This window comes from Enhydra lutris, unplaced genomic scaffold (assembly GCF_002288905.1).
Source record: "Enhydra lutris kenyoni isolate GAN:26980312 unplaced genomic scaffold, ASM228890v2 scaffoldscaffold27, whole genome shotgun sequence".
NCBI classification, from domain to species: Eukaryota; Metazoa; Chordata; class Mammalia; order Carnivora; family Mustelidae; genus Enhydra; species Enhydra lutris.
In genome coordinates this window covers 20,695,177-20,721,836 of record NW_019154111.1, presented here as the reverse complement: position 1 = coordinate 20,721,836, position 26,660 = coordinate 20,695,177, and the positions used below count along the sequence as shown (strand labels likewise).

Here is a 26,660-nt window from a genome sequence, read left to right as displayed (position 1 = left end):
CTGGCTTTTGGAAGGTGAAAAGGAGGAGGGAAGCACAGAGGGATGGGGGAAGGGGAAGAAGAGCTCGCTTGAGCTTTATTTATGCTCTTTGGGCGCATCGGATTCGGCTGCTCGGGAGCTGCTTTCTCTGCTTTTCCCTTTCCGGGTGCACGGCGAGGAGAAAGTCTCTATGCAACTCAGCTCCGGCGCGCACTTTGCCAGGTATGTACCGCGAGCGAGGCGCGTTCTGCGCGGAGGCAGATGCTGCTGCTGCCGCCGCGGCGGCGGCGGCTGCCAGCTCCCGTGTTCTGTAACTGTCACACTGCACCTGAGCTGAACTTGAAAAGAGAGTGAAGGGGCAATTGGGCAAACGCTTTTGGCAGACACAAGGGGTGCTTGCAGACGTGGGGGAGGAGGCTCTGTATTAACGCCCCCCACCGTGCCCACCGCACAGCACCTCCATCTCTGCAAATACGGCCCAAGGAGTAGAGGCGGCGACCGGACTCCCAAAGAGACGTGGGGCAGCGGCTGTGACCGCATCTCGGAAGCTGCAACAACAGGTCGCCTTTCTGAGACTCCGTTGGCGGGAAGGGCCACTTGGAAAGGGAAGGTTTGAAAGAGCTAAAAGGGAAGGTGGAAGGGTTGTCTAATTCACCAAAAGAATACCACTGAGTGACTGCCCTTCGTTTTCTCTATCCTACACAACGCATACTGACCCTACATTATCCGGACTGTGTCAGGGAAAAACCAGACACCTGTTTGTAAAAATTGCTGCGTCTAAAGTCAGCTGTGTACTTATTTGTGCCAGGAGTGGCCCGGTTCACCTGCTGGAAGAGGTTTGGTTAGATTCTGCTGGGCGTGATTGTTAGGACATTGTATTTTTTTTTTTTCTTACTACTCCAAATTCCTGTGTTTGAGGGAAACTTGCCCTTCTGAGAACTGTGACTTCACCAAGAGCTCTACCGTGGAATAGGAGTGATACTTCCGGACCACATTTCTCAGTGGTATTTTGTTCGACGGGCGGAAGTGAGTGATTGTGGCTACTTTGCCCCATTGTAGAGGCCTGGTGGCCCTTCTTGCCTCCACTTCAAGGCACCATGGCGGCGGGTGTAGCAGCATGGCTGCCCTTTGCCAGGGCAGCAGCCATTGGGTGGATGCCTGTGGCCTCGGGGCCCATGCCAGCTCCCCCAAGGCAGGAGAGAAAAAGAACTCAAGATGCTCTGATTGTGCTCAATGTGAGTGGCACCCGTTTCCAGACATGGCAGGACACCCTGGAACGCTATCCAGACACTCTGCTGGGCAGTTCTGAGAGGGACTTTTTCTACCACCCGGAAACTCAGCAGTATTTTTTTGACCGTGACCCAGACATCTTCCGCCACATTTTGAATTTCTACCGCACCGGGAAGCTCCACTATCCTCGCCATGAGTGCATCTCTGCTTATGATGAAGAATTGGCCTTCTTCGGCCTCATCCCAGAGATCATTGGCGACTGCTGTTACGAGGAGTACAAGGACCGCAGGCGAGAGAACGCGGAGCGTCTACAGGACGACGCCGACACTGACAACACCGGAGAGAGCGCGCTGCCCACCATGACTGCTCGGCAGAGGGTCTGGCGGGCATTCGAGAACCCCCACACCAGCACCATGGCCCTGGTGTTCTACTATGTTACAGGGTTCTTCATTGCCGTCTCAGTCATCGCGAATGTGGTAGAGACAGTGCCATGCGGGTCTAGCCCGGGGCACATTAAAGAACTGCCTTGCGGGGAGCGCTACGCGGTGGCCTTCTTTTGCTTGGATACAGCCTGTGTCATGATCTTCACCGTTGAGTACTTGCTTCGCCTGGCTGCTGCACCCAGTCGTTACCGTTTTGTGCGCAGCGTCATGAGTATCATCGACGTGGTGGCCATCCTGCCTTATTACATTGGGCTGGTGATGACAGACAATGAGGATGTCAGCGGAGCCTTTGTCACGCTCCGGGTCTTCCGGGTCTTCCGGATCTTTAAGTTTTCCCGCCACTCTCAAGGCCTGCGTATCCTGGGGTACACGCTGAAGAGTTGTGCCTCAGAACTGGGCTTCTTGCTCTTCTCGCTCACCATGGCTATCATCATTTTTGCTACAGTCATGTTCTACGCAGAGAAGGGGTCTTCAGCCAGCAAGTTCACCAGCATCCCTGCTGCCTTCTGGTATACCATCGTCACCATGACTACACTGGGGTAAGTGCCATCAAGGATGAAATGCGATGGAGGTTGAAGGTATGGGAGGTGATTGTGAGTGGACTCAGTAAGGTTACCTAATTCAGAGGAAATAGCTCTTCTCTTTTCTAAATGGGTTTAGAAAGCATTATCTAAGTGGTTTTGAGGAACTCTCTATGAAATGGGTATGATACAGCGATTGAAGTGTTTAGGGGATTTGCTGGTAACTGTTGAGTATTGGTGCTTGAGAGTGATAAATATACAAAGAAATTTTAAAATTCCTAAATATGGGAAATATAATATTATATATATCAATACATGAAGATATGATAATGAACAACACAAAATTGGCACCCACATAAAGGTATGAATATGCATAATATATATTGAAATGCCTAGAAAGTGTTCCAGTGTATTCAAATGAAAAGTTTTCATGTATATTTGAAGTATTATTTTCATGTAAATAGATACTTTTGGCATTCATTTTTCCTCCAAGAACCATAATTCTTATTTTATAACATTATAAAACACAGATTATAGATATCATTATCCAAGAATTTTATAATATATATGTACATATTCATATACATGCATTTTCATTTTGGCTGATTGATAGATTATACAGTTTTCGAATATTAGGGCTGAAACTGATCAACTCTACTAAATGAAGTAGAATGATATTTGCAGCATATTTAAGACTAGAGGTTCATAGTTTCAAAATAAGAAGTCAATGACTATTACTCACAGTTTTTTTATTTTAGAAACTACAGATCCCATCAGGCAATGGGCCTATGACCATTAAATACACGTAGAAGATAGAGCAGTATCTGGTGAGATTGATGGTCACCAGGGGCCAATTGTATAATAGAATTTTGTGCATTCTGATTTCTTTCTATAATTCTTCTGTGTATTCTTTTATTTGGGGGGTAATGGTGTTTTGCAACCAAAGGGGCATATTTCAAATTAGTGTTTTTTCAAAAAATTAATATGAAGGTAGAATTAAGATTTTTTTTAAGTTGGTAGAAAAAAGGGAAAGTGAAATGATTAGTGTTAATCAAACTGCAGAAAAGTAGCACATTTTATATATTACAGGATCTAATAAAATAAAATAGTTACAGCCTTTTACTTTAATGAGTTCTTAGGTAAGCCAAGTAGTGATGTTAGTGCCCTTTCTTCAGCTTTTTGCTGCTTTTCTTGCATAGTTAATCAGTTCAGTAAGGGTTTGGTAATGGCTGTAGGAAGAAGTTATTCCCAAGGCTGCTTTTTAAAGTTGTTTCTGGCTAATTTAATTGTCTTCTTTAAATGACAATGTGGTTAAAGTCAACTTAATTGTATTAGCCATATTGCATTGAACAGAATTTCTCATATTGTCATATGGCCAACTAATGGAATATTTCATATGTGAAGAATTTTTGGCTAAGTTAATTAAATTGTGCTAAACAAAAGCTAAACACTGCTTGTGATTTTGATTTAGTCTCATGTATTTTTTTAAGACCTACTGGTGCATTAAAAAAAAATGAATTAGTGAAAATTCATATCCTACTGCTTGTATGTCCTTCTTATCCTGTTGGTAGTTTTGTGACAAATTTTGAAGGTGTAGTATAGGTGCTTTTTTTTTTTACCAAAGAGAATTTTATATGTGTGTGTGTGGTTTGGAGTCTTGTAGTCTTCTTTTCATATGAAATCTTTGTTAGGGACAATTGGGTAGTGCAAATCACTATCAGGACTTCAGATCAGAAATACTTATGAATAAAAAGAGAATTCTGCTTTAAGAGGAATTAAAGAAACATTAAAAGGAAATACATATGTTTTTAAATTTGGTGTCTATGCTGGTGTTCTTCATGAAGTATCAGTGGATCATTTTAATTAAATTTTATTAATTTAATCATTTAATACTATATACTGTGTATATGAGTATCAGTATTAAAATGAATGTTGTTGAGATGCTATGCATCTGGCCAGAAGTTCTATTCTAGACAAGAGACACTACTATTATTTTAAAGTTGTTTCCTGAAATGACTTTAATTTTTTAATTTTATTTTAAAATTTATTTTTGCTTTTAGGAAGAAAAGGAGGAAGTGTTGGCTATCAATGATTTTTTTTTTTTACTGTATAAATAAAATACTTATAAGCATCTACCTTTTGAAATGATTTAAGAAACTAAATCATAATGCCCAAGTCAAATCTATGAAATGGATTTAGTTCATGTGTTCTTATATAAGTAGATTAGAAGAATTAAGTATATACACTTTCTCAAAACTTGGAAGCAAAATGCGAGTTATTTTTAAGACTTAAGTTTCACTGAAGCTGAAAATTTTAATTTTTGGGAAATTAAGCTAATTAATGATCTGATGGACTAGAGCAGTCATACTTTTAAGATGTAGAAATGTTGATGCAGTAAAAGTGCAATCCATTTATTGAAAAATATATATGAACATTTAAGAAAGTATATGCTTTATAATACAGTGAAATTTCTTAGAAAGACATCTTCAGTTCCTCATTAAAATATAGTTATAATGTATTTTATTTTCCTAGAGAAACAGATTTCTGTTTTAAAGATCCTGCCTTGTTGGTGTCTTTGGTTGCATTGTGACTCACAGCTTTATTTAAGAATAGAAAACATTCAACAAAAGCCATTGCCTGAATTTATTTTTCACTGTAGTTTTAAACTTATAAGCTAAAGTGTCAGATCTAAACTTTCTGGAAAATATGCAGTAGTTTGAATTAATATCGAGCTGTTTCTGCTAGATGACCAAGAATTTCCCATTACCCTTTCTAAGCCCTTTTAACTTGGCTATTATTTTTAATAGAGCTAATATTAATCAATGAATGATAATAGAAGTGAAAATGGAATCCTAAACAGTGGTTATCAAAAATCTAGCTCATGCAAACATCATCTACATGAGAAGAAAAGACAAGAGCTTTGGAATTCAGGACTGGCAGAATTATCTACCTCTCAGGTCCTTTTAAACAATGTTCAGTTGGGTTTTGGTCTGAAGAAACGACCAGGTCGTCTTAGAACTATTGTGTATTCATCTCATCATCTTTGTGCTCCTTGAAATCTCAAGCATATCACTGTACTGTAACTTAACCATGCTTGTTATATAACTAATTATTTAATTTGCCAATAAAACTAATGCTTTGAAGTATAATTTTAACCCTACCCATTTCCTGTTAAAGAAACCTTAAAAGTCCAATTAAAAAAAAAAAAATCAGTGAAAGAAAGAATATCAGAAAGATTTTTTAGAAGTGTTTAGACTGAGTAAGCATATATATCTGCTCTTCCATTTTATCTTTTCTTTCTCTGCATATCTATTCACCTTCACTGGCCCTCAGTACCCTTTTACTCCCCCACCTCCCTCCTTTCCATAATGTGAACTCTAATTGCTTCCTTAAACAGCCTTGGGAGTAAAAGAACCTGGAACTCCTCTTTTGTCCTAATGACCTTTGGCAGATAGCATCCAGTTGTTATTTTTCATTCGAGTGATAGTACTCAAATGGTGCCAGATTTAGGAAATTTTCAAATGTTTGTCAATAATCAAAAGTGACTTTGCAAAAAATATTTAGTAACTGTACCATTGTACCTCAGGTTCATGACTTGTGAGTAAGAAGCAGTACCAGGTAGCACGTTAAATAATTTGAGGAGCTTGGATGCTAGACAGCATCTGCATTTTGGGCACTATTACTAACCATTTAGACCCTTGTTTTAAAAACAGAGGTTGTGTTATTCATCACATAAAACTTAAGAACTTGAGAAGTGTAATTTCTGCGGTCCACCACTTCTTTAATTTTGTAACAGAGTTGGTTTTATCAAAGTTTTCAGTATGGGAAAGAAAGCCACTACATGGCATTTCTGTAAAGTTTATGTTTAAAATGCAACTTTATGGGGCGCCTGGGTGGCTCCATTGGTTAAGCGGCTGCCTTGCCTCAGGTCATGATTCCAGGGTCCTGGGATTGAGCCCCACATAGGGCTTCCCACTCAGGAGAAAGCCTGCTTCTCCCTCTACCTCTGCCCGCTACTCCCCCTGCTATGCTCTTTCTCTCTCTCTGTCAAATAAAGAAAATCTTTTAAAAATATAAAATAAAAGGCTACTTTATGATTTTAACTTCAAAAATTATGTTCTGATTTCTAAACAAATCTAGGAAAAAAGAAGTTCATCTACGGTATACTATCATCAGAAACAAATACAGTAGAATTACTTCTGCACTCTCAGAAAACTCAGTGTAGTTGTCTATTTATAAGACTCTACAAAACTACCTCTATAATATATCAATTTTAATAGTTTTGATAAATTGCTATTTTAAGAAATAAAAACACAAAATAGTTTTTCATCTCAGTTTTCCTAACAATGTATCCACATCAGTGTGTCCTCTTTTTAGAGTGGCTTGATTGGAGAGGGATTATATATAAAAATATGCCATGTATATGTCACATATGTTTTATGTAATGCAGGTATGTTATATATCTCTCATATAACATATAAATATATTAAATATGTTATATGTTATTTATCTTTTAATATATATGTGTTATATAACACATATGTTGTTAAATATATATTCTTAAAAAGAATGAACTCTTAAATATTTTCCTGCTATCAATCACTATTCTGACTGCATAGCTTTGGGGAATGTTGGGAGTAAGCTTGCAGAATCATTTACAGAGAAACTTTTGGTTTACCCAGTTATTATTCAAAATGAGTAGAATTACTTTCCCTTGCATCAGCATCTGCATGTAAATATTGCTAGCATGTTAATCAAATACATCTTTACACAGTGGGAAGTACCAAATTTATCTTTCAGATGAGGAGCCATGCTATTGGTAAAAACCACTTTTATTTTTGCATACTATGTTCATTGTGTGTGTGTGTGTGTGTGTGTGTGTGTGTGTGTGTGTGTGCGTGTGTGTTTAAGGGAGAGTGCACGCCATACGATGGGGCAGGGAGGGGCAGAGGAGAGGGAAGCGAGAATCTCAAGCAGGCTCCATGCCCAGGTCAGAGCCCGACTAAAGGCTGGATTTCACCAGAAATCATGACCTGAGCAGAAATCAAGAGTCAGATGCTTAACTGACTGAGCCACCCAGGCTCCCCGCAGACTATGACGTATATTTTTATAAAATTCTTTATAGACCATGTTCATTGTTGGGAGTCAAAAATGAACTTTTAAAGAAATGTAGAGAAATGTGATATGCATTACAGGTAACCAAATCTTAACTGTCTTTGTTTTGTTTTAGTCATCATTTGAATATAGGTAGTATATGACATGACATACATACCTATTTTTAAATGTGTACATTTGCTTAGCATTTTCTTTTTTTTTCTTTAAAATAAATATTTACTTAGTTGCCAAGAAGAGGTGTGTCATGTGTGACATAATAGTGACATAATTAAACAGCAGCAGCATTTTTTGTTTGTTTCATGTTTTTACTTATTTTTTTTTCTGAAGACCTTGAAATATTACCTGGGAGTGTGTAATAATAACTAACTGGGGATTACTGCTGATACTATAGGGTTAAGAAAGGAATCTGTTCTGTCTTTATTCTATTGACATAATGCATTTCTCTCCTAGTTCTGCTTTTTGGGACTCACACCACGTTTCTCAGTATCACTGCGGGATCTGCATGTACTTATACAGTCCTGGGCTCTAGTCTCATGGTGCCCAGCTGATGTAATAAAAGCATGTGTTCTTGTTCAGGGAACTGTTGGGCCATTTGGAAGCAAGCTATGTGGCGGTAACTATTTTACCTGGCCTGATGAGGAAGAAAATAATTCTTTGACTTGAATGACCTAAAAAAGAGTTGGCCTATGAATTGTTAGAGTGATACAGTTTATCTTCTGTATCATTGAAAGAACAAGAATGTTGGAAAGAATATTCACCAAAAAGGAAATATTATTTATCCTTCAGAGCTATAATGATGATTTTACTCTTTTTCCCCCCAGTATAAGACTCTTCATGTCTTATACTGTTTTCTAAGCACTTAATACATATATATAGTATATACTATATAGTTTTTTGTATATAGTATATACACATATATATATTTATATATTGTTTATATTTACTTAAATATATATAAGTATATATATGTATATGTGTGTATGTATATGACCATTGCTATCCCATTGGCCATAGCTAGATTTGACAGTGTGGGATATAGTTTGGTATTGAAAAGAAACATAGGGGTGCAACACCATCTCTACATTTCTGTCCACACTGAGACTGTCCCTTGCTTTAGTGTAGATCCCATTGGAATGTTACCCTTTAGTTTCTTCCTTTGAGAACCAGACTTCAACCATGATCTTCTCCACAAGGCCTTCTCAACCTCCCAGCCTCCATTATCTATAGTTAGGATTTTACTTGACATTAGCAAGTGCTATCTTATATATAACTTATGGTTTTACTCCTTGCCTTCCTACCTAGATTGAAAGGCTTTTGAAGTATGGGCCTATCCCTTTTGGGGACTTATTACCTACTAGCTCAGTGCCTAAATGCAGAAAAATCTGTATTAAAGCTTTGCAGACCATGGTGTGAGGTGATACCAGTCCCCCATGCAGAGCTCCTTAGCTGTGAACAATCTCAACACTGGCAATAATTTACTAATCTAATCGTTTGCTTCATTCAGTGTTAGGAAAAACTGGAATTTATTATTTGAGTATTTTGTTTTTGTACTACAATCTACTCTTTTTAGACTTGGGAGAGCTGTGAGACTCCACCGCTCTTTGATCTGTAACTAATCTTCTTCAAAAGTTAGAATTAATGGCTGTCAATGGCTATTTCCTTAATCAGTTTTCTTCCTGGTGAAGGCTGGTAAATTGCAGATGCCTCTGGGAAGCATATGGGGATGACTTACAATGCAAACGAAGCAGCACAGAAATGTTCTGCCTTGTCTTTCAACCTCAGTTCCCCCAGTAAACATGAGCTGGCACTTTTTTCTCTTTCCAGACCCACTCATTTATGCATAAAATGGAATTGTTTAAAAATAGTGCACTGTTGTCTATAAATGACACATAAAATAAATGTAGTCAATCAGAAAGATGTTCCTGCTTGAAGCGATTAAAAGGCAGGTATATAAAATGTAAACATACATGTAGATACATATCCTGGCATGGTGCAGTGCACTTTGCATTGGGAATTTTGACATGTCTGTTATGTAAAGAAGATCTGAATTATAAAAAGTGTGGGGAGAATAGGGAGTGAATTACCAAGTTAATAAGGAGAAAGAATAACATTGAAAGAGTAGGATGACAGTTGAAATAATGTCAGATAGAATGGGAAGGTTTTGTTCTAAAAGTGAAAGGTCTTGTCTTTTTTGCTCTCATGTGGGCCTGATTCTTCCGTTGTCCTCATTTTCTTCACTTTTAAGAATAACAATAATCATGCTTTTGGAAACCCACAGTTTTACCAGTAGCATATACCCCCAGCAAATCAAAATGTGACTCATAGAGTTCATTTCAATTTAACAGACTTTTGTTGATCACTTACTACTTGTCATTGACCACAGCAGTAAATGTAACTGCCAATTTCCTGACCTTAAGGACCATGTACTCTAGTGGCAGAGGTGGAAAGAAAACCGTATAAATATATAATTCCAGGTAGCAGCTGGTGCTACCAACAAAATAAATGAGGTAAGACAAGACTGTTGGCCAACTGAAGGGATGAAGTGAGTTCTGTGACTATCTGGGTAAAGAGCTTTAGATGAGGAGGGAAAAGAAGTACAACGACCTCAAGATTAAGAGGAGCCTTGGTGTACTCCACCTAAGGCCACTGTAATTTAAGCAAGGAAGGGGAGGGGCTTAGTAGCAAATGCTATCTGAAAGGTAGAGGGGACAAGATGATGTGGGACATTGTAGACCATAATAAAGATTCTGGTTTTATTCAAGACATAATGGGGACACATTCAAGAATTATGAGCATGGTAAAGATAGGATATGATTTTTGTCTTTAAATGAGCGCAAGTTCTGAACATTTAACATTTCTTAAATGGTCATTTTAACATTAATTTCTTCACCATGTATAAATCCTCATCCTTTGTTAGATTCATTATACTTACCTTAACTTGAAATTTGTATCTACTTATTCATGAGATTTTCCAGAAAAATGGAGCATTTTATAAGAATGCATGATTAAAGTATTCCCAACTGACAAAAATAAACCTAGTTCAAATGAGAAAATGAATTCTAGATGTTAGCTGAAAAGACCGAAGTATTTCTCAATAGATATGGAGCTATCTGAGAAATGACTAGGGATTATTATTTATCTTGAATATAGATTTACAGACTTATAGTTGTCAATTCTAATGTTCATGTGCAAGAATGTCATATATACTTTGGATTCTACTTAAAGAATTTTCATTCCTTTTTTTCTTCCCTTCACTTTTCAGTAGGTAATGTATCCCTGGTCAGGTGTTTGGCTGTTTCTGTGAATCTGAAAGAAAAAAAGAGTTTACATGTCTTTAAAAATGCCAGAGGATATGTATTTTTTAAACTCAAATTAAATTGGAACCATACATGTAGCAGATGTGTATTTGTGAAAACTTATAGAGGCATTGCTTTGGTAAGAATCATCGTGCTGGAGAGTAAAACATAAACATAAATGGATAATTGGAGAGCACTTGGGTTTGGAAGAACAAGAATTGGATTAACAACATAAAAAAAAAAAAAAAAGTCTGTGTGTGTGTTTCCCAGATGAGCAATTTGTGAAAATATTTGCTAAGTCTAAGGGAAGTCAGTGTGGCATCTCAATTTGGTGTTCTGTTCCCATTAGAACCTCTGTCCTTCAGATAATTCTGCATCCTACCCAGTACTTCTATCTGGAGACTTGATTTCAGATGATATAAGCTAGGGTTCATGAGGGTCATCACAAAGGAAAAAGTTCTGGTATTCCCTGTCCTTTGCATGTGAAACGATCATGACAATTACATTCTGATAATTACTAGCCTTCCTTTGTTTTGAATGGGGAACTGGTTTCTTTTCATCTTGATGCAGAAATTGAAACTATGTAAACCTATACCATGTTAATACATTTGGAAAAAGAAAATCCTTATGCATATTGTTTTAGATCATACTGTGGAACTTTAGTTTCTAGTTCTTACCAAATGTGGTGTTTGGGAATGAAAAGTAAACACATGTATTTGTAGTCTCCTTAACTTAGATCAGCCTAGTAATGCATATTGGACACTATTGGGTCAGGGAAAAAAAAAAAACAAAACATATGGACTCTCACAAATGTCTGGTTTTCTGCTTTATTCTAAAGTTACTAAAATCATGGAATTTTGATTTGCAGGGATCTTTAGAAATCATCTTGTAGAAACTTCTCAGTTTATACTTGAAAAAACTAGGAAGCAAAATCACAAAGCTAGCTAATGGAAGAATATCAGCTTGATTTCTGGGGGTCTTTTGAAGTCTAATACTCTTAGGGCACAATTGACTGAAGTCTTTTTTTCCTCCATATTTCTTTCTCTATTGTATAATCATTAAGGAAAATATTACAAACAAAGCAGAGCGATAAAACCAAGTACTATACACATATATAACTAGTCCATAGCCCCCATTAGATAAAAAGTTGTATATGTGTGTGTGTGTGTGTATGTGTGTGTGTGTGTGTGTATATGTATATATATTCCCCTATTATACAATAAATTATACATATATAACTGAACTAGTAATATAGGTAAACAAGTTCATGCAATAAGTCTCATCTTGTCATTTTTCCCTTGGTCATCTGCTACTTGTTAAATCTTTTTGAAATTAAAGGCAATTATTAAATTGAAGTTTCAACTCTGAATTTTAGATGACTATCTAAAGTTATGATTTTGTTAATTTTAATATTGGTGATGTTAAAAGCAGGTCATGAAATAAGTGTCAAGTCATTTTTTTGACTTGCTTTGGTCTGAAAAATAGGAATTCAAATTTTAGAATATCAGATGCATTCATAAATTGCCCCAGAAAAATCATGTTATGTTTTCTTCATAAAGTGAAAAGACATGTTAAGGTTCAAATGAAAGAATATTTTTAAATATTTTTCAATTAAACACCATAACAATGAATATATGTTGAGAAGATCATCAAACTTTTTTACATAGTATAATTCCACTTTGAAAAACATATAAAAATATTGTCTTAATCCCTGGAATTACTGAAGGGGAATTTTTTAATTCCCTTGAATTTTTTAAAAAAGTTAACATTCTGAAAAATTACGTGGTAACCAGATATTGCTAGTACTTTGGGAGAAATCTTCAAGATGAAGCCCAATTGATAAATCATAAGAGGACCTTGCATTTCAGTAGCCTGTATTTAAAAGAGCTATATGCTTGAAGAACTAAGCTAGGATGTATTGCTTTTGTTTTACTCCAGATACACAGAATTTAACTAATTATCATCTTTTTCATGACACACTTCTATCATTCATTCATTCATAGCCCTGTTTATCATTTTATTTGTTTAATAAATTTTAATAATGTGATATGCAAACATAATATATACAGGCAAGAGCCTACCCCCAAACTAAAGCTATATCATTGATATTAACCTACATCTAAACATTAGCACCTCTTTTTCCCGTTGTGTCCCACTGTCTTTCTCTGCTAGAGATAAATATCATCCTGTATCCTGTATTTATCATTCTTAAAACTGTATTTTTAATTAGGAGATTTTTTAACTTTGTGAAAGGCTACTATGTTGCATACAGTCTTTTGGGTTCTTGCGTATAATGTATCACCAAGTTTCATCCATATTGTTGCTGTGCATAATAATTCTTTTTTTTTTTTTTGCTACTATATAATCTCTTGCTCCATTATGTGATTATTCTGCAGTTTATTCAACTCCTCTCTCTTTAGTGCCTTCCAGGTTAGTTCTAGGTTGTTTTTTTTTTTTTTTGTAGAATGCTGTTGTGCAAATTGTTGGCATGCGCAAATGTTTTTCTTATGTATATAACTTGGAGTGTAATTGGTGGGTCATAGGTATGAATACTTAACTTTGGGGGATGAAGCCAAATTTTTCCAAAGTTGCTGCATCAGTTGACTCTTCTGCTACTCACTAATTAATAAATAAAAATTCAGAAAAATGATTTCTATGCGGCAGTGAGATGCAGTGGTTAGATGTGAGTTGCTATGAAGAATGGTTAGATGTGAGTTGCTGTGAAGAAATTAAGAATGCAGTTTTTTTACTGGTGGCATTTTACCTTGATCTTTTTGAAATGAGCAGGTAATATAATTGTAGCAATCCTAACTTGCATTGTGTTTAACTCCATGACTTGTAGTTGGATTTTTCTTTTTCTTTCAACCTGAAAAGATTCATTCTGGTAAACATTGCATTTATATTTTCACAATGTGAAATATTTTAACTTCAGCTTCATGTTGGAACTCAAGGCCAATAATATGAAAACATCAAACCTGAAAACATCTTGCAAGGCTTTGGTTTACTCATTCATATGAAATTAAGAATGAGAATTGAAAATGATGTTCAGTTGGTTTTCCGAGACTTTATAGTATTTTATAAAATGTTACATATAACTTTCTACAAACATTTGTACAACCAAGAAACTGCCCACATCTTCTCCATTCGTATTATCTAATTTATCACAATATTACTGCAGTTAGAAAAAATGTGCTAATTTCAAGGCACCTCATAGATATTTAGAAGGAGATACATTACTGTGAAACAGGATATATGAATAAATGTCAAGAGGAAATTACCTCCATTTCAGGAAATTCTTAATTATGGAAATTAAAGTAAATATTATTTCCAGTTCTTCATGGATGATCCTGCATTTTTTTAATGCTTGCAAAAAAAAGGCCAGTGTTTTGAAAAGCATAATTAATTTACAATGCATATATGTTGATCTGTTGTCTTTCTTTTAACTTAGTGTTTGTGCTTTTGGCTTTAAAAATTACATGAGGGGCACCTGCATGGCTCAGTGGGTTAAGCCCCTGCCTTCAACTCAGGTCGTGATCTCAGGGTCCTGGAATCAAGCCCCACATCAGGCTCTCTGATCAGCAGGGAGCCTGCTTCCCCCTCGCTCTGCCTCCCTCTCTGCCTACTTGTGATCTGTCTGTCAAATAAATAAATAAAATCTTTAAAAAAAAAAATAAAAATCACATGAATTTGTTACAAAATGTCAGTAGATAACAGTAAATATTCTTATAAAAAAAGAAAATATAATTTACAAAATTCCTATAAACTCTTCTCTGTGGAAATAAGGCACTTTTTATTCAGGAATGCCTGTTGATTTCAGAGAGAACTTTATTCTTTTCATGTGAAGAGTCCAAATACCTTCATAATCACCTAAATTAAAAGTAAGATTATTCTATTTCAGAATTAAAGGGTATTGTTTTTTCAGTCAAGTACCGAATTTTAGCAGTGTGTTCTGAAATATACTGTTAAAGCCAAACAAAATAAATTGAATAGTCACTTTAGACTCTTCACATTCCTTTTACTTCCATCTCTTCATTATTCTCCACATTATACAGGGTCCAGTTTCTGGATTCATATCTGTTATTTATTTATTTGAAGATTTTATTTATTTGACAGAGAGAAAAAGAGAGCACAAGCAGGGTGAGAGGCAGGCAGAGGGCGATAGAGAAACAGGCTCCATGTTGAGCAGGGAGCCCGGTGCAGGGTGCTCCCATCCTAGAACCCTAAAATCCTGACCTGAGCCAAAGGCAGGTGCTCACCCAACTGAGCCACCAGGAGCCCCTGTATATCTGTTATTTTAAATACTACTAAAATATGTGTTAATGTATATACCCATATATTTTTTAAAAAGTACAGACACATAGACATCAATATAAAATGTATAAATATGTAAGTAAGTATTACATACATGTACATAAGTTGATACATATGTACTCTCTCCTGTTATTTTTCTAGGAGAACACAATGATAATACTTTTAAGAAGCAATGGAAGAACAACTCTATATTTCATTTTGTACCTTTTTGTATTCTTTTTTTCTCCCATTAATCTACAGAACTTCTGTTATAAAGGACTCTTTGGTGACAGTTGAGGCCTTTTTCTTCATATTTTTTCTATGTAAAAATCTTACCAGATATTATTTAGAATTCAATCTCTTCTACAATAATCCTTTTGATGACTCACTCAAAAAGGTCATAAATATAGAAGGTAACATATTAGAAATGGCCTGGATTTAAATACCAGCTCAATGGTGTTGGTCAAGTTACTTAAATTCTATTTACCTAAGATTCCCATTTGTGAAATAAGTTAGCAATACCTGCTTGTTAGGGCTTTTATGGAAATTAAATACAAATATATAAAGTTCTTAGAACGCTACCTTCTATAGAGGTGCTACATGAGGGATTATTATTATGATAATTATTAAATATATGGTATTAATAGTAAATATAGTACATATTTTTTTGCATAAGAAAAAGTAGTAAGGGAGTAGGAGGAAACTTTGGGAGGTAATGAGTATGTCTGTGGCCTTGATGGTGGTGATGGTTTCATGGGTGTATACTCATCCCCAAACTCATCAAATTGTAGACATTAAGTATGTATAGCTTAGAAGGGAAGGAAGGAAATGAAGGAAGAGAGGGAAGGAGCAAGGAGGGAGGGAAGGAAATAAGGAAATAAACTAGGAATAGAAGGGGGAGAAGTCTCTAATGGGTCACCCAGCAGACAGTCAGGAAATGATCCCTGGAAATGAAGAGATACTGATTGAAGACACACCTTAAATCAAGAGGTACTTCCTATTTAGAAACTGGAATTTTAAGTCTTCCTATAAAACTTTTCATTGTTGTTGTTGAAAATGCAACAGTTAATGAATTTGGGTTATCAAATTACAAAAACTTCATGTCTCTGGCAAATTTGTTTTGGAATTATATGCTTGATCACTCCTTTATTATTTTTTTAACTATGCCAGTTTTCAAAGAGGATTTGAAACAATTTGCTGTCAAATGAACCGAAATATTAAATAAACAAGTGCCAACTATTAAAGATGGAGAGGAAAAACAATTATGTTAAATAAAGCATTAGTGAACATAAATTCAGCTCTGAACTTCCTGGCAGCCAAAGAAAAAAAGGAAAGTGTAGCATATTTCACAGATCTGTTTATCGAAGAGGGGAAGATATCATACTTCTGGAAGAGTTTCTTTTTAGAAGAGGTAGAGTCTAAGATAATCTGGTCAGTGGATCCTATTAGCCACCAACATAATGAACAGTGTCTGCATCAATAGTTTCCAAAATATTTAGAAATAGTTTTAATTTGGACTTTTTATGCCAAGCAAATACTATATGAATATAAAAGTATTTTCATAGGAAATATAAATGATGTATATATATATATATATATACATCATTTATATGTATGTGTATATATACATCATTTATATACATTATATGTATACAAAATATATAACTTTCAGATAATAAGATTCATATGTAGAGTTGAGCAAATTCTGAGTGACATTTCTGTGTGGATTGAAAGCCACCATAATTAGGATCAATTGGTACACTTACTAAAAATGGGTATTCCTAAAAAAAAAAAAAAAAGGTATTCCTAGTGTTCATCTAAGACAGTTTAAATAATCTCTGGAGATAGGAATCATGATGGCTGCATTTTTACTTCTCACATTAAATTTTAAGAACCACTGATCTGGAAGAACGTATGAGCCTATCTCTACTGTTATCATCCTGGAGTATTACTGACATTGCACTTGAATTTCGAAATGAGGTAAAAAACAAACCATGTAAAATAATGATCCAGACAAAGTAGATAATAAGAGGTAGTTTTCAGTGTGACTTAATGAAGGTGTATAGAGAGAAACATAGATAGGAATTCAAGAATCTTGACTGTAGGTGATAACCTGATTCTTTATTGCAAAAGCCCTATTCTGTTCTGTGCTATGAAATAAGGTTTCATGGACAGTAACCAATACTCTCTAGTATTCTGGAGAGCAACTGGAGTAAAGAAGACAGAGCTGCTTCCTTTGGAGAATTTAGGGTTGTACGTATTAAAAGTTACTGATTTCTTAACTGCCAGGGGTGGGTGGGTTGAGCTTTCCTTAGTGGAGGCCCAAGGTACCAACCAGTTGGTCATAATGAAAGCCAAGAATGTGCAGTCTTGGTTCAGAGCCGTAGAATAAGGGGAGAGCTTATGAGGAGCAAAACAGCACCAGGCACAAAGATAATCTAAATCTTATGAGATGAAAATTTCCTTTGGATAAATATTTTTTCTCCTTTTTTCCCCCTCTTTTTTCTTCTCTATAAACAGAAAATTGATTTGAAAGGATTTACTTTCCAAAGAGGATAATTTTTAATCACATGTTAGAGATTTGAACCGTGGAAGATCTAAAGATAGAAAACAAATTACTTAGATTCTTAGATCATAATGGAGCATAAAAGGAGGTTTTATGTAAAAATCTACTAAATGGCTGATTTGATGTTGAGCTTTTTATTGGCTCTTCATGTTGTCAGTCTGTCCAAAATGACTTTGTGTTCTTTCCTGGTAGACATAGGGAAGTAAGCAATAAGCCTTTTCCCACGAGGTCTAGGTGTAGAGAGTGTGAAAGGCCTATTGAAGATCAAGACGGCCAAGGATTGATGTTCACTTCCTTGCTTGGAGGATGCTATCTGATTAGCTGTGGTTACAGGATTTCTGGTTATTAGCATTCATAAGGAAAAGAAATCTAGAGGCAAAAGTTATGATTCAATTATAAAAGTTCTCAGGAATATAATCTCATTCTAGCTCAAATGTTGCTTAGTGTTAAGATCAGGAGGTCTGACATGACATTTGAATCCTTGGTTTGAAGTGAGATAATGTAGATGATGCAGATTTATCCCAAATCAGATTATTGGAAGGAGAGTCTTATGACGCTTCTGTAAAGCCTTTCTTCCTGAACAGGATACATATGGAGAGGAAGGGGGAAATGAAGAAAAATGTGTAAGGAGATAATCTGACTCTTACAGTGGGGAAGGGAAGAGTCTACAGTGATTGGGCCCCTAAGCTGTGGCAGGCACCACCCCTATAGACATAAACAGTATTATTTTTTCATACCATGTATTGAATGCTCCGCTTGCTTTACCATATTTTGATTCCTACTGGTAAGAGATAAATGAAAATATGCTAAATAATTACTCAGTAAAGTGGAAAACATGAGGTCAAAATTAGACCACTCCAGGAAGAGTACATTTAAGTTCAAACAGTTGGAACTAACATTAAAAAATCAGGCAAACTTTTAGCTTAAATCAGACGCTGGAACCAAAACAATAGAACATGTTCTGAGAAGCAAGTCTGAATTTTGACATACAAAGTTCTTCTGGAAGAATACCAAAAAAGATCCAACAAAAAGTTAATGTCTCTGATCAGGTATCCCAGTAAAAGAACCTTATGCTTCTACAGAAGATTTTGAGCCTTGAGTCACAGAATTAAGTCGGTCTTCTTCCTGCAGAAAAGCTCAGTGGACTGGCTGAGAGCAGCTGCTGTCCTTTCCCTGAGCCTTAGGTCAGACCCTTGTCAGCCAAATACCAAGTGCTGACCTGCCAGTGGAATCTCAAATATTGACAACAACATTTTTTTTTAACTTTTAATCCAAGATACATTCTAGTTGAGTCTATAATTCCTGTCCGCTTGTATTTTATTTCACATCATCATCATCATGATTATTATTATTTTAGAGAGAGAGAGCATGCACACACACATGCTGGGGAGGGAGGGGGAAAAGGAGAGAGAGTAGCCCAAGCAGGCTCCATGCTGAACCCAAAGCCCCACCTGGGGTGGCTCTCATGACCTTGAGATCATGATCTGAGCCAAAACGCCTTTCACCTTTATTTCAGTTGATTTAAGAGGAATGGGTTTTACTGAAGAGCTTGGAATAAATTAAAAAAAAAATAATTTGTTTCTCTACTCTCATTGTATTTCTGTTTATATATAGTATCTCTAGAAACCAAATAAGGAAAAAAAAAATGTCCATGGATCAATAATACCGTAACTGCGGACTTAGCTTTAAGGTGCCTCAGTAAGCCTACTGACAAAAGTTCTCGCATCAAAGAACCTCACATTTGAGTTGAAATCTCCCCCATAGGTTTTATAACAATGGCTAGAACAATGCTTTGTGGATCACAGATACTGAAAAAAAAAAAAAAAAAAAAAAAAAAAAAAAAAAAAAAAAAAAAAAAAATATATATATATATATATATATATATATAGTTTTTTTACTGTGGAGTTAAATGTCCAATTCATTTTGGGAACTGAACATTGCTCATAATACTGTTGACCCTTGAACCACATGGGTTTTAGAGGTGCTGATGCTCTCTGTGCACACTCAGAAATCTTCAAGTGACTTTTGACTCCCCAAAACCTTAACTATCAGTAGCCTATTGTTGAGAGCTGTACTGGTAACACAGACAATCTATTAATGCGTATTTTGTATATTCTATTTATTAGATACTGTATTCTTATAAGTAAGCTAGAGAAAAAAATGTTTTTAAGGAGGTCATATTAAGGAGAAAATACATTTAAAGTACTGTATTTATCAAAGAAAATACGCATGTAGTTGGACCTGCCCAGTTCAAACCCGTGTTGTTCAAGAGTCACCAGTACTTTCTAGCTGCTTCTCTCTCAACTGCACAACCTGCGACACACAAGTAGCTACATACAGAAGTAAAATTTCCACAGGTGCTAAGTCTTCAGCTCAACATACCTTGAAAGAATTATACATGAAATAAATTTCTAGAGTTTTGACACCTTTTTAATATGCTGATTGATTCCTCTATAACTGTTTTCCAGATCCTTATTCATTTTCCTTAACTGTCTAAAGAATTCCCCTCCATTCATGTGCTATTTCTCTCATCTCTATGCTGTTGGCTCATAGCTATACATATCTACCCTGGGCCATTCTTCCGAGCTTCAGACAATGATTTCCAGATTTATGCTATCAGGAAATATTATGCCCTTAGCTTTTATAGACAATCAGTGTAAGTAATGGCCATATAGAGAATATTTCTAAATCTAATGCAAAACCATTAGACATAGAGTATTGTCTACCTGGCACATTACTCACCATCCCATATTATTAAAAGCTATGAAAATATAAATATATATATATATATATATATATATATATATATATATCTTTTTTTGTATGCTAACTCTATTAGAATTTGGATGTTTCCTGTGTGACTGATGAGAAAAAATTCTCAGGCATGTCCAGGATCACCAGTAATGGGTGCCACGACCAATTAGTGATGACCGCCATAGCAGGGAATAGAGGAGAGTTTCCTTACCTGGCATAAGCAAAGTCCCAGTGGCAGAAAAATGCAGAGTGTATTCTGGGCACAGTGTGGGGATTCATTGGCACTAAAATGTCTGTTGAATGTTGACTGAACAAAAATCTGGGATCACTTGTCACTTTTTGAATCTTAATAAAGTCTGCTATGAATGAATTTGAAAGTAATCATTGTAGCATAAATAATAATCCCTCCACTTATCAGTTATGTTTGTTCTCATATATACTTTTACTTTTCTTATGTGTTTTGACTCTCATAAGTGATCAATAAAGATCCATGGAATGCATGAAACAATAAATTACAAATGTCTTTCTGAGCACATAAAAATTTGAGTTATTTTATGAAATGGGAGAAACAGTTTTAGCAGGAGGATGGAGCAGAGATTGAATTAGATGACACTTGAATCTTTTATGGTCTTAAGCCTTGATACCCCCCAAATAATCTGTGACATGACATATTAGTTTAGCTCACTATAACACAGTTCTCTGTAACACTCTCTCACCATGACTAGAAGATTGGTATTTATTAATAATCTGTGAAATTGATGTACACTACGTGTTGCCTACAGTCTAACATATCAGAACACTGTTAACAGAAGCAAATATGATGCCCAGAAACACAGAAAACCAAACGCACAGTCATATACAAAACCTAGCAAGTAAACACAGAATCTAGATTTCATTTAACTCAATGTATTGACTATTCCTATGTGCCAGAAAATATACTTGGCACTATGAAGGAAAGATAAAAGTAGAGAGAATAGAGGAGTGCAAAGCTGGAATTTTAAATCCTGGCTCTTCTCACTGACGGACTCTGCAGAGCCTGGACGCAATGTAAAAATATATTTGTGTTTGCGTGATATAAAATGTGTGAGGAACTTTTTAATGCTTTGAAATGAGTGATCATTTGCGTGAGTTGGAAAGAACAAAAGTCAGCCATCAATTCTTGTAGTCAGGTTAGAGACTGTGGAGTATATGAAATTGCCAGGATATTTGAACATGGATTTTATCCTATCAATGCCTCCCTTTCTCTCTGTAGGACTGTCCTAGTAAACAGGAGAGAATAGCTAGGATGCATGTAAGCTCACTTTCTTTTTTTCCCCCTTTAAGTATGAATTTTTATTTTTTTCTATTGCATGTTCAAGTTTTTATTTAGATTCATGCAGGTAAGCTAACATTTGAGCTGATTTCTGTATGTGTTGTTTTCTCTTAATTTTTTTGTTGTTGGTAAAACATAGTCAGTATTTGCTTTTTTTCCGAATAGTTTAAGTTCGCCTGTACCCATTGTAGTTTTAAATGATGCATAGTATAAATACATAAATAATGCACTATTACTATTGAGAATATTACATTTGCTCTCTGATATAAATATGTTGTTTCAGAGGTAATTACATTGAAACAGGTTAAATGGGTCTTTACTGTAAATATTCTAGCTGTATTTTGGGGGATTTTGTTTATTTGTCTAGGATTTTATTTTTAAGTAATCTCTATACCAAACATGGGGCTCAGACTTCCAATCTGGAGACCAAGAGTTGCATATTTTGCTGACTGAGCCAGCCAGGTGCCCCTGTTGTAGTTATTTTGAAAGACACATTTCTATGAAAAGAAAGCAATTAATTTAAATATTACTTCTGGATTTTCTAAGTGCCTCTGCTCCCTTTGTCCTAATTAATTTCCACTCATGAGCAATGGTATCCAAATCCCTTTTGATTTCATCTTCATTGTTTAAGCCATCATAATTCATGATGCTTACATAAATTTAGTGGCATGTTCATAACTACAGACACTTAGGTGGAATTTTCCAAACAGTAGTTCTTTCTAAGAACCATAGAATCTTGAAACTAACAGTTTTCCTGTAGGTCACCTAGTTAACATTTCCACCAGTTGAAAGACTCTCTAGTATTTTCTCTATATTTATATAGCCTTCTATGAACTTTTTGAATATTCTTTGTAATTGGAAGTTTAAGGCAACCCATTTCTTTGCAGCAGGACTCAAATTTTTATCAGGTTTTTTTTTAAAAATTGTGCTGACATGGACACCTTCCTCTATCACCCATTTATCCAAATTGGGTTTTATTTTTTTTTTTTTTTAATTTTTTATTTTTTCAGCGTAACAGTATTCATTATTTTTGCACCACACCCAGTGCTCCATGCAATCCGTGCCCTCTACAATACCCACCACCTAGATCCCCCAACCTCCCACTCCCCGTCCCTTCAAAACCCTCAGATTGTTTTCCAGAGTCCATAGTCTCTCATGGTTCACCTCCCCTTCCAATTTCCCTCAACTCTCTTCTCAAATTAGGTTTTAGAGATGGAACAGAATGAGTTTTCTTTTTCATATCCTTTCTAGGGCTGTACTTGAAGAAGGCTATCATGTCCCTCCTTAGGCTTTTCTCTGCTGGGGTGAACTTCCCTAAGTCATTTGAACATTGCAATGTAATGTGTTTTCTGAACCCCCCCTCATTGCCTTGATCTCAAATCCTCTGAAGTTCATCTGACTGGAAGAAAGTACATTGAGATCATGAACTGTCATGACACTCACACTGTGTATTTCTGAATGGGGCCTAAATGTAATGACTTGTATCTATCTTGTGGTAAAATAACAGGTCTTTTATTTTTACTGGAAATGCCATAAAGCCATTTCTTTCTTCTCTTTACTTATAGTATTTACTACTTAAGGATAAATTCTACCAGATTTTTAAAATCATTAAATTCCATTCTAGGAGCTAATAAAAATGCATTGTTTGAGTGTTACCTAGCTACGTGGCTTCAACTTCTCCATGAGTCTGTTTAATTGTGTTATAAAAATGAAACAGAGCACACAATAGATGATGTTCTTCTGAAAAAGGTATAAAGGAGTCCGTTCGTCAGTGTGTTTATCTAGATCTTTGTAGCCAAAAGCATCTATCTAGACATTTGAAATCCAGTAGATGAGGGAGATGAGAAAGAAAGAGTATATTAAAAACCCTAATTGAGATGTTCCCACACCCACGGGATATTCTGGTTCTGTCTGACCAGAGCCTGAGTTTCATTCAGGTTTCTGATCATTTTTCCCTTCAGTCCCAAGGAGGATCATCAATAATGAGCCTATTAAGTCAACTGGGATGGATTGAGGAAAAGGGTCAGACACATGCAGCTTTCCTGTTCCTTCTTATTTGATCTAATTCATTCCAAGGGATGAAATGGCAATCATCATCATCATCATCCTGACAGAAGCTCTCACTTAATGAGTAATTAGCCTGGGTCAGGCACTGGGCTCAGCTCTGCTTTACGTACATTATGTCTCCTCACATGTGATTCTACAACATAAGGCATTGCTTGTATTTCATAGGTAAGTAAAAGGTGACTTAGAAAGAAATGACGATGTCAGTTCTGTTTGTCCCCAAAACGTGCACTTTCCACAGAAACATTTAGGCTCAGAAATTATATGTGTCAAATAATTAGTAGTAGGACTGTAACTATCTTTCTGGAGGTGGAAGTGCTGTGGAAAGGCTTAGTTTAAAGTGTGTCAGAACCAGCAACAACAAAACTGAATTTTCTACTCTCAAAGTATATTTACCAAAACTGTTACAACAGAGTATTCTAGCCATGTGTTGGTTTGTGATTTGCAGATTTCTTAATTGAAGTCACTCAAGATGAAACACAGTCCTCAACACAGCCATTCTTAAATAGTGTAGTGAAAAAGTGGGTAGATGGTAGTGCCCTGTTTATTTTATCTTATTGCAGGAGGAAAAAATTCTCTAGAATGTTTCCTAATGTATTCTATATAGAGTTATCATCTACACATATTTGCATAAAATATACATTGATTATGGCAGAGGAATGATTATGTCACTACTTTAGAAATAGACTTTACATTGAATGCAAGGAAAGTTCATTGTAGACTCTTACCTGACTTGCTTATTGGTAAATCATGTCAGCAAGGATGGACATACAGCAAGTCAGAAAATGATGCCATCTTACCCCTGATACACAGACAAGCAATATTTTTAACAATCTTCATCATCTTTTTTTTCTTCCTGGAAGTAATTTTTTTGTTGTAGTGGCTCTCATTTATAAAATCACTCGATCATATTGAGTACCCTATAAAATGAAAAGGTATGATTATAAAGTACTTATATAGACATTATCATCTAACTTAAAATTTAGAAAGAACATGCATATAGGTTATAACATGTATTTTAGAATGGGACCTGAGATTGGGGTGCCTGAATGTCATGTCCTTAAGTGTCTGACTCTTAGTTTCTGCTCAGGTCACGACCTCAGTGTCATGAGATTGAACCCCACGTTGGGCTCTGTGCTCAGCAGAGAGTCTGCTTAGGTTTCTCTCTCCCTATCCTTCTGCCTCTGTCCCAGTTCTTGCTCTCTCAAATAAATAAATAACTCTTAAGAAAAAAAAGAAAAAACTGGTGTCTGAGTTCACTAAAAATTAATTAAGACATGACTAAAAGTTGTTCCTGTAATTAAATAATATTTTATCTTTTTATTTTATTTTATTTTTTTAAAGATTTTATTTATTTATTTGACAGAGATCACAAGTAGGCAGAGCGGCAGGCAGAGAGAGAGAGGAGGAAGCAGGCTCCCTGCTGAGCAGAGAGCCGGATGTGGGGCTTGATCCCAGGACCCTGGGATCATGACCCGAGCCGAAGGCAGAGGTTTCAACCCACTGAGCCAACCAGGCACCCCTTTATTTATTTTTTTATAAAATAATATTTTAATCATTAATGTGGCAAAGATTTGTAAGAAAAATATGCTTGTTAAATAAACAGACCTATTGTACATTTAATTTCTTTAAGTTTCTATTACATACATATCACAGATATGTACATAGATACATATAAACACAAATACATACAAAATATATTTGAAAAATATCTATGTTTATTCATTTTCTACTCTCTCTCTCCTATATTATAAACTCTTGGGAGGTCAAGACCTGTATCTAACTTAATTTGATCTAATAGTCTGGGCATTGAATACATTATTTTGCTGACTTTTATGTTGGTTTTGATAAAAATATGCAGTATTCTATTTATAAAGGGAAATTATCTTGGCTTGGAGATAATGATTTTCAATATGTAACACTAAGGATTCATGTTGATGGCAAGGAAGCAAACTCAATAAAACATCAGTTTAGTTCAGCTTTGGCTGCAAGAATGTTATAATGTTCTGTTTCAGTAGCTATTAGAAAATATCAAGATTCTTTTCTTTCATTTATTCAGCAAATATTTGAGTACCTACTCTGGGCATGCTCTTGCTAAGTGTTAAGGATACAGATTAATGAGGCATAGTTTGTGCCTTGAAGGCATATGCCATAGTGTAGTCTCTCTCTCTCTCTCTCTCTCTCTCTCTCTCTCACACACACAAAGTTCTACCTTAAAGTGCAAAGAGTACAGTAATAAAGTTATATCGCGGAATTCTGGAAGCCCTGTAGAGGGATGCCTAATCTAGCTGGGAGTCTCAGAAGAGGCTTGCCAAGAGTGAGTCTTGAATGCAATATTTAAGGATGCATATGGACTATCAGCAAATGTAGGGATGAAGAGTTGGGAGGCCATTACAGAATGAGGGAATAATAAAAACAAAGGGATAAATAGGGTATTTAAGAAACAATACAAATTTTAGGATTATTTGTTCCAGCTCTTTGAAAATTGCCTGTGGAATTTTGACCGGGATGGCATTGAAAGTATAGAGGGCTCTAGGCAGTATAGACATTTTAACAATGTTTATTCTTCCAATCCATGAGCATGGAATGGTCTTCCATCTTTTTGTATCTTCTTCGGTTTCTTTCATGAGTGTTCTGTAGTTCTTCGAGTACAGATCCTTTACCTCTTTGGTTAGGTTTATTCCCAGATATCCTATGATTCTTGGTGCTATAGCAAATAGAATCGATTCTCTAATTTCCCTTTCTGTATTTTCATTGTTAGTGTATAAGAAAGCAACTGATTTCTGTACATTGATTTTGTATCCTGCCACATTACTGAATTGCTGTATGCGTTCTAGTAGTTTGGGGGTGGAGTTTTTTGGGTTTTCCATATAAGGTATCATGTCATCTGCGAAGAGAGAGAGTTTGACTTCTTCATTGCCAGTGTGAATACCTTTTATTTCTTTTTGTTGTCTTATTGCTGTTGCTAGGACTTCTAGTACTATGTTGAATAAGAATGGTGAGAGTGGGCATCCTTGTCATGTTCCTGATCTCAAAGGGAAGGCTGTCAGCATTTCCCCGTTGAGGATGATATTTGCTATGGGTTTTTCA

At 35.8% G+C, this 26,660-nt stretch overlaps 1 protein-coding gene across 1 annotated transcript in view; it reads left to right on the top strand.

Annotated features, from left to right (window-relative positions):
• Nucleotides 1–302: 302 nt before the first annotated feature.
• Nucleotides 303–26,660, top strand: part of LOC111152009 (potassium voltage-gated channel subfamily D member 2) — a 498,811-nt gene continuing 472,453 nt past the window's right edge. Inside the window, exon 1 of the mRNA XM_022510274.1 lies at nucleotides 303–2,191. Coding sequence (XP_022365982.1) covers nucleotides 1,077–2,191 — 1,115 coding nt within the window. The 5' untranslated portion in view covers nucleotides 303–1,076. The remainder of the gene's footprint in view (nucleotides 2,192–26,660) is intronic.